The sequence below is a fragment of the Diaporthe batatas genome (genome assembly GCF_019321695.1).
Source record: "Diaporthe batatas strain CRI 302-4 chromosome Unknown Contig00008, whole genome shotgun sequence".
NCBI lineage: Eukaryota > Fungi > Ascomycota > Sordariomycetes > Diaporthales > Diaporthaceae > Diaporthe > Diaporthe batatas.
The window spans coordinates 1,773,853-1,790,373 of record NW_025408555.1 but is presented as its reverse complement, the minus strand read 5'-3'; the positions used below and the strand labels follow the sequence as shown (position 1 = coordinate 1,790,373).

General features: G+C 45.5%; 3 protein-coding genes across 3 annotated transcripts; 2 read left to right on the top strand and 1 right to left on the bottom strand.

Moving 5' to 3' along the window:
• Positions 1 to 5,049: 5,049 nt before the first annotated feature.
• KVR01_007631 (uncharacterized protein) lies at positions 5,050 to 9,362 on the bottom strand. Its single transcript, XM_044793833.1, has 3 exons — positions 8,815 to 9,362; positions 8,175 to 8,736; positions 5,050 to 8,107 (listed from the first exon to the last, which is right to left on the bottom strand). The coding sequence occupies exons 1-3, from the start codon at positions 9,180 to 9,182 to the stop codon at positions 5,117 to 5,119; spliced, it is 3,921 nt and encodes a 1,306-aa protein (XP_044643884.1). The 5' UTR covers positions 9,183 to 9,362; the 3' UTR covers positions 5,050 to 5,116.
• A 1,696-nt stretch (positions 9,363 to 11,058) lies between these two features.
• Positions 11,059 to 11,815, top strand: KVR01_007231 (uncharacterized protein; the record flags this gene model as incomplete). Its single annotated transcript, XM_044781811.1, has 3 exons — positions 11,059 to 11,081; positions 11,210 to 11,370; positions 11,424 to 11,815. 3 exons carry the CDS (start codon positions 11,059 to 11,061, stop codon positions 11,813 to 11,815), a joined length of 576 nt encoding a protein of 191 aa, XP_044643484.1.
• A 695-nt stretch (positions 11,816 to 12,510) lies between these two features.
• On the top strand, positions 12,511 to 13,945 carry KVR01_007585 (DNA repair protein RAD14; the record flags this gene model as incomplete). Its single annotated transcript, XM_044785149.1, has 3 exons — positions 12,511 to 12,600; positions 12,686 to 13,421; positions 13,521 to 13,945. The coding sequence occupies 3 exons, from the start codon at positions 12,511 to 12,513 to the stop codon at positions 13,943 to 13,945; spliced, it is 1,251 nt and encodes a 416-aa protein (XP_044643838.1).
• Between the last annotated feature and the right edge of the window lie 2,576 nt (positions 13,946 to 16,521).

Sequence of the window (16,521 nt, the reverse complement as noted above, 5' to 3'; positions counted from 1 at the left end):
CCCTATAGGCACCACAGTCGTCATCCACCACGCCAGGACTGGTCCCATGTTCCGAGCCTCGGGCCCCAAATGCTAGCTACACCGCCTTGCCTGTAATCTTGTCTGTTCAGTTCGTGTGCTTCCGTTATTGGTTTGCATCAATATGTTGGTGCGACTGAAGAAGAGGCCTAGGGTAGCACTGAAGGGGCATGCAATGGTAGCGCAATGGCTTTCATGCCCATGCAGTCAGCACTGGCTGATCGCTTGAGGCTACTCACCGTTGACCTTTAGGTGTGTTGATCTGCGGAGGAGGAGGCAATACTGATGAATGTGAGACATATTCACTGTTGCAGAACCCGATAATTTTGAAGTTACGTAGGTGCTTCCCGAGTCTGGTTGACCTAGTGTCGAGAAGGTGAAGACCGTCAGTGCATGTTCCACTGTCCATGACACCTCTGGACAAGATTCTGCAAATTCACGAATGAACCTGTCTTGGATTCACGCAACTGGGCCGCAACCCATAGAATGTACGTACAAGATATTGCAATCAAGGTAAAAAGTCGCAATCGGAGTCTTGTGTGACACGAGCAAGAGTTCAAGCCACTGACTTTTCAGCCAGGTCGCATCAACGTTACAATGCGGTCATGTTGAGACATCCATCGATCATCATCAGCTTGCCATGGTTCTCAAGGTTAACGTTACCGATCACCACAGCAGTGCCAATGATCGCGGTAGAGACAAGGGTAACAGTGATTCCTGAGCGCCGTCTGTCGCCGATGATTCTTAGTGGCATGACCTTTGTCTGAGGGTTGGTCTGGGCGGCATGGACGTCCGATTCGGCAGTCGCTTGGCCAGATCAGATGTTGACATATACATTTGTGGGGATCTCGCTGTAAGTTACCTTCCTTTGATGACCCAAGTGTATCGTGGACGTCTAATTGTCAGTGGCCAGCAGTGCCATCGCCAGGAACATGTTTGTTCGTAGCTTCTTTGGGGCTGGTTTTCCCGGTTTCACACGTTACATATAGAGCAAGGCTTCAGCCACACTATATTTTTCCTTTACACTATATAACTACTTATTTCGTCCCTTTAAAACTTATATATAAAGTCTTTAATAACTTTATATATATCCTTATAATCCTCTTATAAAGGAACTTTAAATCTTTTCTTTCCTTTATTTTAAATATATTTTTCTATATTATTAAAAAGTTAATAATTATTAATAATAAAAATATAAACTTAAAGAAGAATAAATTTATTATACGTTTTCTTTATCTTTTATAAATTATTTTAAAACTTTTTTAAAAGTTTTAATATTTTATTATAAAAGTATTAAAAATAATATATTATAAATTATTTCTTTCCTTTTAAATATAAAGTTAAGAAATTTATAATTATTAAAATAATCTTTATAACTTATAGTAAAAGAAAGCTTAAATTATATATAAAGAATTATTAATTTAAAACTAAATAAAATAGCTAGTACTTAATTATTACTAAGAAATTAAACTATTTAATTAAAATACTATAATAATTAATTTAATAATTAATTATTCTAATAATCTATAAGCTTATATTATTATATCTTCTATTTAAAGTTTATTAAAACCTATTAGGATTACTTAAATAAGGAAGTAATTTTAAGATAATAAAATATTAAATTATACTTAACTAAAAGTAGCTTAATTACTTATTATTAAATTAATATATAGTAAATAAAAGGCCTAAAAATTTTAAATAGGATAGAAGCTTAGTGTAGTTTAGTTCCTATTAGTTTAATTAAGTCTTTTAAACGGACCGTTATAGTATTATAACTAAATAATTCTTTATAAATATAACCTACCCTAAGTTACTATTTAGTAAGTACTCTTTAAATTAATCCCCCTACTTAATCTAAGATTTTTAAATTATAGAGGCTTAAACTTATAACCTTAGAATTAGTTATTAAGACGGTTAGTATTTAATTACTATTAATAAATTAGACTACTTAATTAAAAAATTATAATAATTAATTTAATAATTAGTTATTCTAGTAGTTTATAAGCCTATACCGTTATATTAAAGTTATTTAAGGAATAGTATAAAGAAGGTAGATAATTTTATATTATAAGAGGTATAAAAGCTACTTAAATTAATAAAATAAATAAAGTATATAAATCTATTAGTTAGTTTTATAAATATTTAACTTATAGCTTTAATAATTATAATTTTTAATTAATTTTTATTTAATTATTTTATTATATTATAATTTAATTTTATTTTATTTAAACTTTTTTAAACTTATTTTATATTTTTTAATAAAGTTAAAAGTTTAAATATTTTAAGTTTAAGTTTAAGATTTCTATAAATTTTAATTTACTTTAAATTAAGTTTATAATTTTTAGTTTTTTAAAAATATATTAACTATTTTAAATAATAATAAATCCTTTTAAAATAAAGCTTTATTTCTATATAATTATAGATTTAATTATTAATAGTTATTTTTTTTTATTTATAATAAAGTTATTAGAACTATAAACTTAAAGTAATAATAAAGTATAGTCACTTTATCTAATTATTTTTAATTTAATTAAGTAATTATTTTTAAGTAGTTTTACTTAATAAATATTTATTTATAAAGTAGAGTTAAAACTTTAATTAAAGGAATAGTAGCTTTATTTTTATTTATTTTAATTAAGTTATTTAAATTATATAACGACTTTATATATAGTATTTAATAGTGTTAAAATTAGCTTATAGCTTATAATAACTTTAATTTTTAATAAGTTAATAGTGTTAATTTAAATTAATTAAGTATAGTTTAATATATTAATATAAAAGGTATCTTTTATAATAAATAGTATTATAAATATAAATTATAAGGTTATTATAAAAGTTTTATATAATAAACTTAATTAAATTAATCTTTAAAAGATATATTATATTTTATTCTTTTAAGTTTTTAATTATTTATTTTTAACTTAGTAGTAAATTTAAAATAAATAAATAGTTTATAAATTATTTTTTTATTTTAAATTCTTTTAAAATTAATAATTATATAATTAAATAAAATAATAATATTAATTTATTTAATAAAAGTTTTATTATAAAATATATATAAAAATATTATTAATAATATTATATTTTTAAATATTAAGTTTTAAGTATTTATTATTATATAAAGGTATTATATATATTCTTAAAACTTTAACTACATTATATTTTTCCTTTATACTATATAACTATTTATTTCTTTTCTAATAGTCTAAAGTTTATATATAAAATCTTTAATAACTTTATATATATTTTTATAGTTCTTTAAAGAGGAACTTTAAATCTATTTTTCCTTTATTTCTATTATATTTTTATACTATTAAAGAGTTAATAGTTATTAATAATAAAATATAAACTTAAAGGAGGATAAACTTATTATACTCTTTTTATCTTATAAATTACTTTTAAAACTCTTTTAGAAATTCTAATACTTTATTATAAAATTTTAAGGGTAATATATTATAAATTATTTCTTTATCTTAAATTTTTTAAAATTAGTAATTATATATTTAAATAAAGACTATAATATTAACTTTATAAACTTACTTAATAAAGATCTTATTATAAAGTATATATATATATATATATATATATATATATATATATATATTTAAAGAGATAATTTTTAATTAAGCTTCCTTTAATATAATTTATTTATATAATAACTATTTTTAAATTTAATCTTATTATATAATTTCTTTATAATATTAATATTATTATTAAGATAGTACCTTTTAACTTTATTTATATATTATAAGGTTAAGGTTATAAATACTTATTATATTATAACTATTATTATTAATATTATATTCTTTCTAAGCGCTAGGTCTTAAATACTTACTACTATATAAAGGCGCTATATATATCCTTAAATATATATAAAATAGAAGTAAAAACTATATATATTCTTAAATATATATAGAATAGAAGTGAAACTATATATATAGAGTAACCTAGGAGTACCCTAGGCTATAAGCACCGTGCCTACTAGTATTGAATATTATGTGTATAGTATGAATATTCTAGTGTTCTTGATAAACATATACAATAAGATCTAGATAGTTGTGGTAAGTTCTTTAAATCTGCCGGCAAACTCTGTGAGGGTCTAATTAAAGGCGTGTAGCACATCGTCTGTCTCACTGACTGCGCTGGCATACAAATTGTGGTGGCTTGAAGACATGAAGCAGAGGGTTTGGGACATGCTCTTCTGCCTGAATTCGCTGAGTAAGAGAGCCAAAGCCGTCGTCGGAACTCAGACTGTCAGCCATATGCTTGCATCGTTATCCGCGGGGATCTGAGCTACTATTTTGGGCAAGACTCGCAAAAGACTAGCACCCGGCTTAGTCGGAGCCGTTGACTTGATGCAACATTTTCAGGCCCATTCTACCTTAGGGTATGAGGTTTCCTGGCTGCTTTCTCCACAGAGTATTGACCCGAGGGTTGATTAGGCCTTCCTGAGGGATAACTAGGTAGAACGAGGGGTGCTTTCACTAGGGTTGTTTGGAGGCCGCGCAACTTCTGCAGATAGCATCTAATTAGCTGGTGGGGATGGGCATCGACTGCACGCTGTAGTTACCTAGCAGTCAAGCAACCTACACAGAAGACGCCGTACATATATGTAGTATGGCCATCTCCCACCTAGGGTATAAGTACTTTCTCTTCAAGCTATGATGAGCAGGGTTCACAATGATTCTGGTACACTGTCTTTCAGACTTCCGAGGTACCGTCAAGTCAGTTGGCATGGTCTTCAACAAGCATCGAGGCCCTACCTTCAAGACTGTACGAGACAGAAATCAAGATTATAATAGACCACTCTATACTGGCAAGGTGTTCTATTTACAAAATAAAGGCCAAGGCGAATACTAGTACTTGGCTGTATTCAATCGGCTTCTAGGTCTTGTTCTGCAAATTTAACTTTACTTTTATCCATGTGATATGCTCGTGCCCGCTGTTTGACACTGCATTCTTGGTAGCATAGTTCATTTGGTATCTTTCCAAGGTGTGCAGCTCCGTATACACGTCATTGAAGCAATGCACTCTTGGTAATCTCCGGATAGTTTTGCCACTAGTTACTAAGAATACGTACGCTTTGGGTCTATCTGTGTTATGCATGTGTGGTCTTCTTCTTCCACGATGGTAAAAATCGAGACAAATGAGATCGCAAGTATTTGTTCTTGCTTGCGGGTTCTGTGTCTGATCGAGACAAATGAGATCGCAAGTATTTGTTCTCGCTTGCGGGTTCTGTGTCTGAATACCAGAGTGGGAACCCAGCCTGCCGAAAGAGTGTCGTATCAAGATGTTCAGATGCACACATGGTTTCGAAGTCCGCCCATAGCCATCGTGGTGTTGACCGTAATAGACCGCCTTTGCAGACCAGTTGGGATACGATGTCATACTTTTCCTCCAAATCCAGCCGCGGATCTTCCGACCTTAAAACAAAGTCCAAGGGCGTCTCCCCATCAGTGTCTAGGTTGGTGGGAAGGAAGCCTCGGGCAAGTAGCGCTAGAATCAACTTCGGTCTAGCCTGACGAAGCAGATCTGCCTCCAAACTGATGGAAAGGCCTTTCGCCACCAAGAGCTCCGCTATGTTGATGTTCCTTTCAATGTCAGCTCGACGCTTACTTGCTATCGCCGCTTCATTCCAGATCTCTAGGAGGTTGACTGAACTGTCTCGAATGCACGATGGATTTGCCTCGCAAGAATCGCGGATGCAGAGTTGCAGGCCAGCAAGAACTGCCAGCTCGATCATGGATGACGGATGGTAAAGATCTCGCTCCACAGGCGAGCCCTGGTAATACGCAGCTGCTCCACCCGACTTCAAGGACCTGACGAGAGCTTTTTGCTGGAAACCAGGGATTTCTTGGCCTGCTTCGCCCATTCCGACCATGGCAGTAGAGTAGTGGTCTGATGGTGCTGTACTGAAAAAGTCGTACTGACTGTAGCCCGTGGTGACCTCTGCCTTTCTTGCATGACGGAAGAAACGTTCGTCGAAATCACCGTGGACAAAACGATGCTTCGCGATGAAGTAATGCCCATTCTCAGTGGAAAACGCGCCGATAGTGTTTCCGAGAAGCCGAAGTTTCAACTGGGGACCTTCGACAAACTGTTTTACGGTTTGGTGCATGAACTGCCATGTGGGCTCCCCTCTGCTGGAATGACCACCGATTTCCACGAGGCCGCCCGACACGGTTTCAATGGAAAGCTTGCCCCGTTTCAGCCTTGAGCCGTCCGAAGCCATGTGTGAGATCTGGCTGAGTTTGTGCTTCGCGTCTGCGAATGATTTGGCGGACGAACACTTCAGAATTTCGAGCATTGTCCCAGTTTCTACCTCTTGGGCAGAACGGCAAATCGTCTCCAGGACAACGTAGCTGTCCCAACGGTTACCAAGCGGGATACGCTGCAGGATAAGGTGATAGTAGTCATCCAGCTCATCCGGAATTGAGTCTAGGGTCTTGCGTAACTCCAATCCCAATTCTTCGGGACCTTGCAGCTGATGTCCGCGTAGCACTATCTTAGTGAGGTCCCGCATAACCAGCTCGACCCAAAGAAACACGCCGCGGGCCCTGCGAACAATTTCCGTCGCGAAGGGGGCTAATAAGGACTTTGCGGTGTGTTCGGGAGGAATATTCGCAACACAAAACTCGAAGATGTCGTTCCCAGTGTAGTCGTGAATTTGAAATCCTGGGCATGCCGCAAACTCGTCGTGAATTACTTTCCAAGGCCGACTGGAGAAAATTATTCGTACACTGGTCAATGATGGCTTGCCGGGTTCGGCTGTCTGTTGGACAATATCTTGCAGGAACGAAGCGATGAACTCGGGCCTCCCACCGTACTCATCCAAAGCATCCAAAAAGAGGAAGAGGTCCATCTTGAATAAAGATTGCCCGATTAATCGACGAAAACACTCCTCTAGGCTGGCTCTGGAGCACAACATCTCAGCCTTTAGTGTTTGTCGTCGATAATGGCGCTTCAAAGTGTTTCCCAGCGCCGCTTCCCAACTCTCTGGGTCAGATGACTGAGATTTTGCCACTTGACGCTGGTATTGTCCTGGACTGGTAGCGGCCCTCGACATTATCTCATAGTCTTCCAAAGGTTGGCCCTCAAAAGTTGAATCCATGTTGACCCCGATGTCTCTGAACCTGGACATCAGGTGTGCCCCGAGTCGTCGATTCTCGGTCATTCTCACTTGCACAACAACAACTTCTTCAACCATTTGGATGACTTCGGAAGAAATAGAAACTCCAAAGCGACCCAAAAGGTCCCAAACGTCCTCCTCGAAGCTGGCAAGGCCCTCAGAGGCAATTAAAGATCGATACTGATCCTCGAGAATCGAATGCAGGAGTGGCGAGAGAGATTCATGCTGTTCCAAGATTTGACTCAATAGGCTTCTCAGAAGACCCTCGAAGGACTTCTGTATGTCAGTTCCTCGGTGGTGAAAGAAAAAGCTCGCTGTTGTCAAATGTGCCCTTGACTGCCAGCTGCCAGCTCGGAGAAGTTCTTCTGTGCGCGGATCCTGGAAAAGATACTTCATCAGGGTACTCTTGCCACTCCCTGGCTTTCCGTGGATCCAGAATATGCCAGTTCCTGCTCGAAGCCATTGGCTGAGGCCGGTGGATGAATCGTCGTAAGCCCAGTTGAACGTGTCTCCTACCTTCTGGTTGATCTGCTCCAGCCGACGATCTCGTTCCGGGGCCTTAAATGACATCACGATGTCATTATGAGACCAAAATCCCGGTATCTTCGATTCTGGTTGTGAAATTGGTTTTCTCTCGGATTGAAGTTTGCCTGGTGGATTCTGCATTCGTTTCGACGTCGCTGTAGGACCCGCAAGAGCATTTTCATCGAGCTTCCGACTCGGTTCCGACGGAAACTGCGCGGTTGTGTGTTCAGGCATCGCGCAGATAGTCCCTAATTTGCTCGCAATTATCCCAATATATTTACTCCCTATACCGAACTTCACCATGTCAGAGTGGTTCTCGTCTATCTGAACGGTCAATGACGGCTGCGAGCGACAGAGATGCCTGGTTGCGGACTCTCTCGACACCATGACCGTTCCAGGGCCTGTTCTGGAAAATCTCCCGGTAGCGAAGTCCTTCTGTAGTTTGATCAGATTTGCTTTGGCGCTTTGTAGATTCATAGGGAATGTTTCAAAAGTGGCTTACTTCTACGATTGGCGTCACCTTTGTCTCGTAGGCCCAGAAGAATTGAAGTCTCCGAAGATAAGATATGTTTCCAAACTGCTCATCCAGTCTAGGAAGGAAGTTTGACTGGTCAGAGAGGTCTTTGACGAGAGCCTTGTTTGGCTGATCTCCCAACATTTCGAAGATATCCGGGATACTCATGCCTTGGCTTGGAACACCAAAGAAGATAGCACCCTTCGTCTTCGTCAGAATTGACCACTCGTCACTCCCACCCCCAGCAAGAATCACCAGCACCTGCTTCAGAACGACGCCACCCAGGCTATGAGCGAGAAAGAGTACGGGTTTCGCCGAAGGTGTGGACCAGCCGATTGATTTCACAGTGTCAACCAGTGAGACGGCTAAGTCTGGAATCAGTTGAAACGACTTGCTGTCGCCAAGCGTTGTATCGTATCCATAAACCAGGAAGCGTACGCCTGGTAACCTCTGCAGCAGCTCGTCCCTGATCCACATGAACGATTTATCGTGGCCGTGGGTCTGCCACGAGCCAAAGGGATGGCTAGCAAGTCCTGATATGACAAGACAACTTACAAAAACACAAGATTTGTTAGTGCCTGGGTAATGAGTAACGACTGAGATGCACGGAAGCTGGTAAGCCACTTACTCAAACTTATGTTCACCTTCGGGCACGTGATTCAGCGGCGTTATGCCTTGGAAGTGGTGATCGATAATCAAAGGCTTTGAAAGCCCTGTTACTGAAATAGTGCATTCACCACATACAAGCCTAGAATCGAGGCCTGGTACCTCCACGTGTATAGTGATGGTAGCTGTAGCTGTCTTGGTTCCGAACCGAGACCACGAATCATAGGCCAGCGAAGATAAACGTATGTCTTGGGCTGTCACACCGTCAATGGACTGGCAAAGAAGCTCGACAGCAGAAAGCCGATCGACATGTGCTGGGAGATTCCGGACTCGAAAGACACGTGGCTTGACTTTGACGTCACTGGTGTTGGCATATTGACTATCGGCCATCTTGAACTATGCTTTTTGGGGTGTGTAGGTGCGCCGTCTTCCAAGGTTTTCGCTTGATGAGAAGTATTTCCCTATGCAGGCAGAATTTGCGGGTTGGCTTGGGCCATCATTTCCCTGTACAGTCTCACGAGGTGGGCTATCCGGAGTTGCTGCCGAAGAAGAGAGCCACATAGAAATTTAGAGAAACCGGGTAGGTTATGAACAACTCAATATGAAGAAGCGGGGTTTTCATCTTGGTCGGGTGCTGCGGTCCTGCTTGTACCACGTGGGGGCCGGAAGTCAGCCTGGCAATACTAGACCGTATTTGTAACCAATGTGGCTGAAGCCACATTGTATTTTTATTTGAGAACGGATATTCGCAGGGCAAAAACCGGATGGTATGGGGCAACTTTTTTATAAAAATAAAACTTTAAATTATAACTTTAAAACAGATTTTATTCTAAGTAAGAAAAAATACCTTATAATATAGTAGAAAAAATAAGCTATTTAAAGATATTATTTATAAAATTTTAGCTTTAATATTTCTATAATTATATACTTTTATAAAAATAAATTTTATTTTATTAAAATAATTTTTAAAAATATAGTAGTAATTTCTAAGAATCCTATTTTTAATATATAATATTAATTAAGTAATAATAAATATTAAAAGATTTTAAAAAAATTAATATCTATAGTTATTACTTATAAAATTAAAAAAATTAAAAAGTTGCCCTGTACCATCCGTTTTTCGCCCTGCGAATATCCGTTCTCTTTTATTTAAATGTTTTTTTATCTGCTGTCTTTTTAGTTTAAAAATTACCTATCACCCATCGTATTTTAACTGTAGTTATTAATATGCTATCTTTTTATAGTGCCGGGTCTTCAACGTTTACCACCATATGAAGGCGGCATATATGTCCTCAGACATATGCGGAATAGAAGCCAAAACACCGAATATGTATTAAAATATGGTATAGATGGGGATACGGGAAGGGATATAATGTATGGTAGGGTAAATTTAGACACTTTGCGTATAAAACCCATCAATCAGCATGTGTAGATGAAGCAGTCAGTACCTGTACAATCTGATTGAGAGGATCTCTATCTCTCGGAAGTCACCACGATCACGGGCCTGCGTCTGCTCTAGGTTCATTTATGCCTAGTATAGAGGGGTTCAAGTTGTCCTCCATAGCTTTCCTGGCCGCGGAGGGTATTGTTGGGCGGGCCAAATCAGTCCTGGCAGCACTCTTGAGGGAGGTCTCTTTTCAAGCAGCGCTAAAGGGAACATATAGGGCAGAGAGGCTTCTATCCTTACTACACAGAAGAGCTGTTGGAAAGCACCCCCTGTGGCCATGGAGAATTCTGTCAGGGCACAGATGGCGTTCCATATGGTGTGTTGTCTTGATGGGTAGAGTGGGATAAGATGCAAGCCGTGCCACAATGTTCTGAGCCGTCCAATGTTGTTAGGTACATGGTGACATCTGGCTGTTAGTCCGTGCGCACGGCTTATCTTATCAGCCAGCCTGCTGCTTGGCCCACTTGCCCACCCTGTGGGAATGTTCCTATCTGGAGCTTGCTTGACGGATCTGCCAAGGCTGCGGGTCCGCCCAATCACAGGCCGTTGTAGCACCAGCAGACCCACCGCAGGCCGACGGCACGCTGATGTGGCTTCTTGCGGCGAAAAAGTCGCACAGGCCAGACTCCGGGGACCCCAATTCGCCCGGGCCGCCGCAGAACATCTACTCGGTGCCTGAGCTGTCGCATTTCGCATTTCTTGCAACACATTTGACCACCACCGACAGACAATCCTCTCCCATTCTTCCCGTCGACCATCGCCAACTTGTATCTGTCTATCCCCCTTGGTCTCCTCGTCTTTTAGACAAAATCATTCAAAATGGCCGGCCTAGGTCCCCAAGTGTGAGTCGCAAACTATCCCAGCATTGGCGATGCGTCGTCGTCCGTCGCAGACACGCGACAGCAAGCATCCCGCCCAACTTGCTTCTTCCTCTGCAGCAGCACCACTGACATTGTGTTGTCGCATACAGAACCAACATCGTCATCATCCTCGGGATGATGCAGGTGGCCAAGCGGGTGCCGTTCGAGGACCCCAACGTGCTCAACGCGTGCCGGGGCCTGTACGTGCTCAGCAACCTGATCATCATGGGCATCTACCTGTACATCAAGACCAAGATCGACGGCAAGAAGGGTTTGTAGACCACATCCCCCCATCTCTGGCTACAACTAACACCCTGGGCCCAGACATGACCACGCTCAAGTACGTCGAACCGGCGCCGATGGGCTCGACCGAGGAGGGCAAGCTGGTGACGACGACGATCCACGCGTACGACATGGGCCAGCTGAAGCAGGCGTTCCGGTCGCAGCTGATGGGGATGGGCATGATGGTGGTGATGCACTTCTACTTCAAGTACACGAACCCGCTGCTGATCCAGAGCATCATCCCGCTCAAGTCGGCCTTCGAGGGCAACCTGTTCAAGATCCACGTGCTGGGCCAGCCGGCCGCGGGCGACCTCAAGAGGCCCTTCAAGGCCGCCGCGGGCTTCATGTCGGGCATGCAGGGGCCGCCCGAGAGCGACAAGAAGGCCGTCGAGGCTGCCGAGCGGGCTGGGCGTGGTGGTGCCAAGGAGGAGTAGGAGGCTCGCAGACACACACATACACACAAAAGTTTATTGTTGGACGTTGATGTAATGAACGGCTTTACGTGCTCATGATTGGGTCAACGCTGGGCTGGGGGATTTACTGGGCGAGGGAGGGTGAGTGGGTGGTGGGTGGTTGGGTGGTGCAAGTTTGGAGGAGCAATCTTCTGGACAGACACGACACCACGGGACATCACACCAGAGGGGAAAAAAAAGAAGAAACAAAACAAGATGCATGTACGTGAGCAGCCCTGTTCTGGATCTGTCTGGTATCGGAGCTGTTCCACGCGTGGATAGCAGCAGCAGCTTTTGGCTCAACTCAATTCCATCCACACCACTCCCCTGCCGTTGTCTGTCCTCTTACTCTTTTCAGCCGTGGGCAACTCGCCACCCGTGGCCCGTCCGTTCTTGCCGAGTCGGGCGCGGCTGCCTGCCTGCCGCGTCCCCCACCCAATTTGTCACAGCCCAAACTCCGTCATCGAAATGATGGCCGCTGACCGTTAATGGGCTGGCTGCATGCAGGTCGACTTCACTGGATTCACTTTCACTTTCACATCACCACCACCACCACCACCACCACCACCACCACCACCCAATTCCACTTGACCGTCTGTCTGCTCAGATTTGCTCTTCACAGCCCACTCCCCTCCCACTACTTTCGCATACTAATCGTAATTACCCCCGCACCCGCCATGGTGGGCCCCTCGACCCCGCCACCGCAGGGACCATCGCAGTCGGCCGTGATCGCCTCACCTCCGACCCCAGCAGCCACCCGCAAACTGGTTTGCCTCCCATCTCTCCTCGGCACTCCACTCCTCTACCACCACCAAAAACAATTCTCTAACAACCCCCACCCCCACCCAACAGGAAGAATCCCGCCTCCGCGCAAAAGACCTCCGCTCCCAGCGCGAAGCCGCCGCCCGCGCGTCCGGCACCGACCAGCCCGTCCCACGATCAAAGTCAGGCTTCGTCGACACCGAGGACGTCCACGTCGTCGCCAAGGGGAACAACAGGTCACTACGAAATAAGAGGCCCTACGAGTCCATCACACAATCACACGTTCCCGAGTCAAATCGCGATGCGCGGTCGCCCGCGAAGCGCCAGGATGTCGGCGGCAGCGGCAGCAGCAGCGGCGGTGGAGGAGACGGCGACGGCGCCCCGCGGGCGATGAACAGGAAGTTTGCGCGGTTCGTCGACTACAACTTCAGCAACATGACAGACACCAAGGGCGGGTTCCTGTCGACCGAGGACGACCCCTTCAACAAGAGCCTCGGCGGCGGCGGAGGCGGTGGTCCCTCACAGCCCGGCGCCAACCCGGACGAGCCGCAGCGGCCCAAGCACATGACCGAGGCCGAGTGGGAGCGCATGCAGCTCCTGCGCAAGCTGCAGAAGCAGAAGGCGGGGCCCTTCGAGCCCGGGCTGAGCGCCATCGCGGACAAGGCCGAGCGCAAGAAGTGCCGCGAGTGCGGGAGCCTCGAGATCGACTGGGCGTGGGAGGAGGTGTTTGGGTGCTGCGTGTGCGGCGGGTGCAAGGAGAAGTTTCCGGAGAAGTACTCGCTGCTGACCAAGACGGAGTGCAGGGAGGACTACCTCATTACGGATCGTAAGCCCACCATCGTCCCTGTTCCCAATGACTCAGACCTCTCTCTCTCCCTCTCTCTCTCTCCTCATGGAACCCCCCCTTACTGACAACGCCCCCCAGCCGAGCTCCGCGACAAGGACCTCCTCCCGCACCTCTCGCGCCCCAACCCGCACAAGACCCACTGGCACGACATGATGCTCTTCCTGCGCTACCAGGTCGAGGACTACGCCTTCAACACCAAGTGGGGGTCGGCCGAGGCGCTCGACGCCGAGTTCGCGCGGCGCGAGGCGGCCAAGAAGAAGCGCAAGGAAGAAAAATTCCGCGGGAGGCTGTTGGACCTCAAGAAGAAGACGCGCGCCGACGCGTTCCGGCGGGGCACGGGGAGTCTTGCGGGCGGGGACGCGCGGTTCGGCGAGGGGATCGCCGCGGGCGCGGGCGTCAAGAGGCACGTGCATGAGTGGGGGCGGGCGGTTGTCGATGAGGCTGGGGTGAGCACCAAGACTTGTGTCGGGTGTGGGATGGAGGTGGAGGAGGTTGAGCTCTAGGTCTGGGAGGGGTTGGTTGGGATCTGGGGATGAGGGTGAGTGGGTGGTTTAATCACACCTGTGACCACCCCCCTCGGCCGTCCTTTTGATGTGGGCGACATGGTTGGTTGCAAATACTTTTGACGCCGGACAAGCGAAATGCGACATGCGACATGCGCTCTTAATTCATGTCCTGGTCTGGCCTGGTCTGCTCGGACAGCCAGGCAGGCAGTTTCTATCTAGGCCATCGAGAGTAGAGTGTGTTGTTTGTTCCCCTTCCGCCGCTCAACCACCGGCAGGTCCAAATTACCCGCCCAAGAACCTCGGAGGCGCAGTCCTCATCAGCACTCCCCCAACCCCTTCGCGTTCCCCGGCAGAGCCCATCATCGGTCCAGATAGATCACAAGTAACCCCAACCAAAGCCGCTCGCAAGTGGCGGCCGGCCCGGATCAGGCTCCAGGACCGGCAGGCACAGAGTATTCGCATCTATGCGTCCTCGGACCTCGGTGTTGTAGCCTGAAGACGAGGGAAGAAAAACAGATCAGCAATAGGCATTGAGAAGGTTGGGGCTTGAGTGAGTAACTAGGAAGACAGAGAGAGAGAGAGTGGGTCAAAGAGAGGCAGTGTGCGAGGGGGAGACCGCACGATCAGATCAGTCTTGCCGCAACACGTACAGAGGATGCAGAAGCCCTGCGCGTTCTGGAGCTGCACCCTGGACGGGGCCTGGTGGCAGAGGTGGCAGGCGTCTGTGGTTTGGTGGGGCGGGAGGGTCAGTTGAGAACAAAATGATCAATGCTATTTTCTTCGGGGGGGGGGGGGACTTCCTGACGCACGTTGAACGCAGTAGTCGTTGTCGGGCCTCGAGGTCTCGTAGCAGCCCGGCAGGGCGCAGAGGCAGGGTTTGTTTATTGTTTGTGAGACCTTGTCTATCCAGGCTTTGATGCTCCAGAACGAAAGGCCTAAGGGTAGGGGCTGGTGCGTGTATGGGGGTGGTTGTGGTGGTTCCATGGCTGTTATTTCTTTTCTGTTTCCATTTGCAGGGACGGGGGTGAGTGGCTGTCCGGCTGGGTGGAGGGTTGCTGATGTAGCCTGGGAGGGAATGGCTGGATGTTGACACAGCTAGGGATTTTGTTCATGTCTTGCTGTAGTGTTGAGGTTGCTGCGTGGGGCTTCGACTCGAAGACTGGGTGAATGACTTGGAGGACAATAACAACAAACACCGTTTTGATGCTTTGGTATGGGAGGTGGGTGGGAAAACGCTGCGCATTGTTTGTTCACCCTGCGCTCGTTTGATGTCTGGATTGCATCCCAACGACCGACGAGGTGCTTTCACCTGTTCCTGAGGCGGTCCATTGGCCCTGCTGTGGTGTTGTGATATCAACAGTCGCCTGTTTACCTGGACTAGAATATTAGGCCCATGCCCCGACCCAGAATCGCTCGCGGTCTTGACTTTGGCGGGGGGTTGTGTGTGGACTGGTTTAACAAGTGAAGCGGCAGTGGTGGCCCCAGAGGCAGCAGAACAGGATTTCTTGGTTTGCTGTCCCCCATCACGTTGAAAATAACACCGGCCACGTTTGACCACAGGGTATGGCTCTTATCTCCTTGAAAGACGGGTCCTCTCAGCCAACGGGGCGGAATTATCCCGGTGATTCTGTAGTTCACGACTCTCTTGACATATCGCCCGCTGCCATCGGGAATCCATACGTACTCGACAGACCTCGGGATCCTTCCAGCGACGGGGCTGTGAACACAAGTTTACCTGCCCACGTTCGGATCACCTTATGTCGTGATAAGGAATACGTCAACTGGTGCCTATGGCAAGGGGCGGCGTCGGTTTCTGTACCAATAGTGCAGTGGCATCCCAATTATTCGTCAAACCTTACGACCCAGGGATCACAACTTGTCCCTGCGCCCCCGCCAAAACGGGCAACCTCTTGTGCCAACCTTGAATGGGAAGACATGCCCAGTAGACTTATCGGGTAAACGCTCCCATCTTGGCACCGCCGCCCTTTCACCTCCGTGTTGTAGCCTGAGGCACGTGCACACTGGTCAGCCCCAGCTCACGACGGTTTGAACTTGTGATGAGAAGGGAGGGGGGGGAGGGAAGATGAGGCTTAGTTACAAGTTTCGCAGAAGCCCTGCGCGTTTCGGAACCTGACGACTGAGGGCGCGTTGTGGCAGAGGTGGCAGGAGTCTGGTGGTGGGAGGCAGGCGGGCGGATCGGTCAGCTCACATGCAACAAGTAGGGTGCGTAGGTGGGTGGGTTGAATGGCACGGAGGGGGACAACGTTGGATAAGTGCGAGTGAGTGTGACGCTTGGGCGGGTGTGGTGCCGTGGTGATGTGGGTTGGGAGAAGGGGGCGCCGGGCCTCGGAGGACAGGACTCACGCTGGCGGCAGTAGTCATCACCGTGTGACCTGTCATAGCATCCTGACTTCACGCAGAGAATGTTTCTTCTTTCCGTGGAGAGCGTGACATCGACCAGCCAGGCTTTGACGTTCGCAAGTGGGTCGGGAGGGGCGGCCTGCTGTGCGGCTGGTGCCATGGCTTGGTTCTGGGGGGGCATTGATGGCTGGTGTAGTGCTGGCAACATGTTG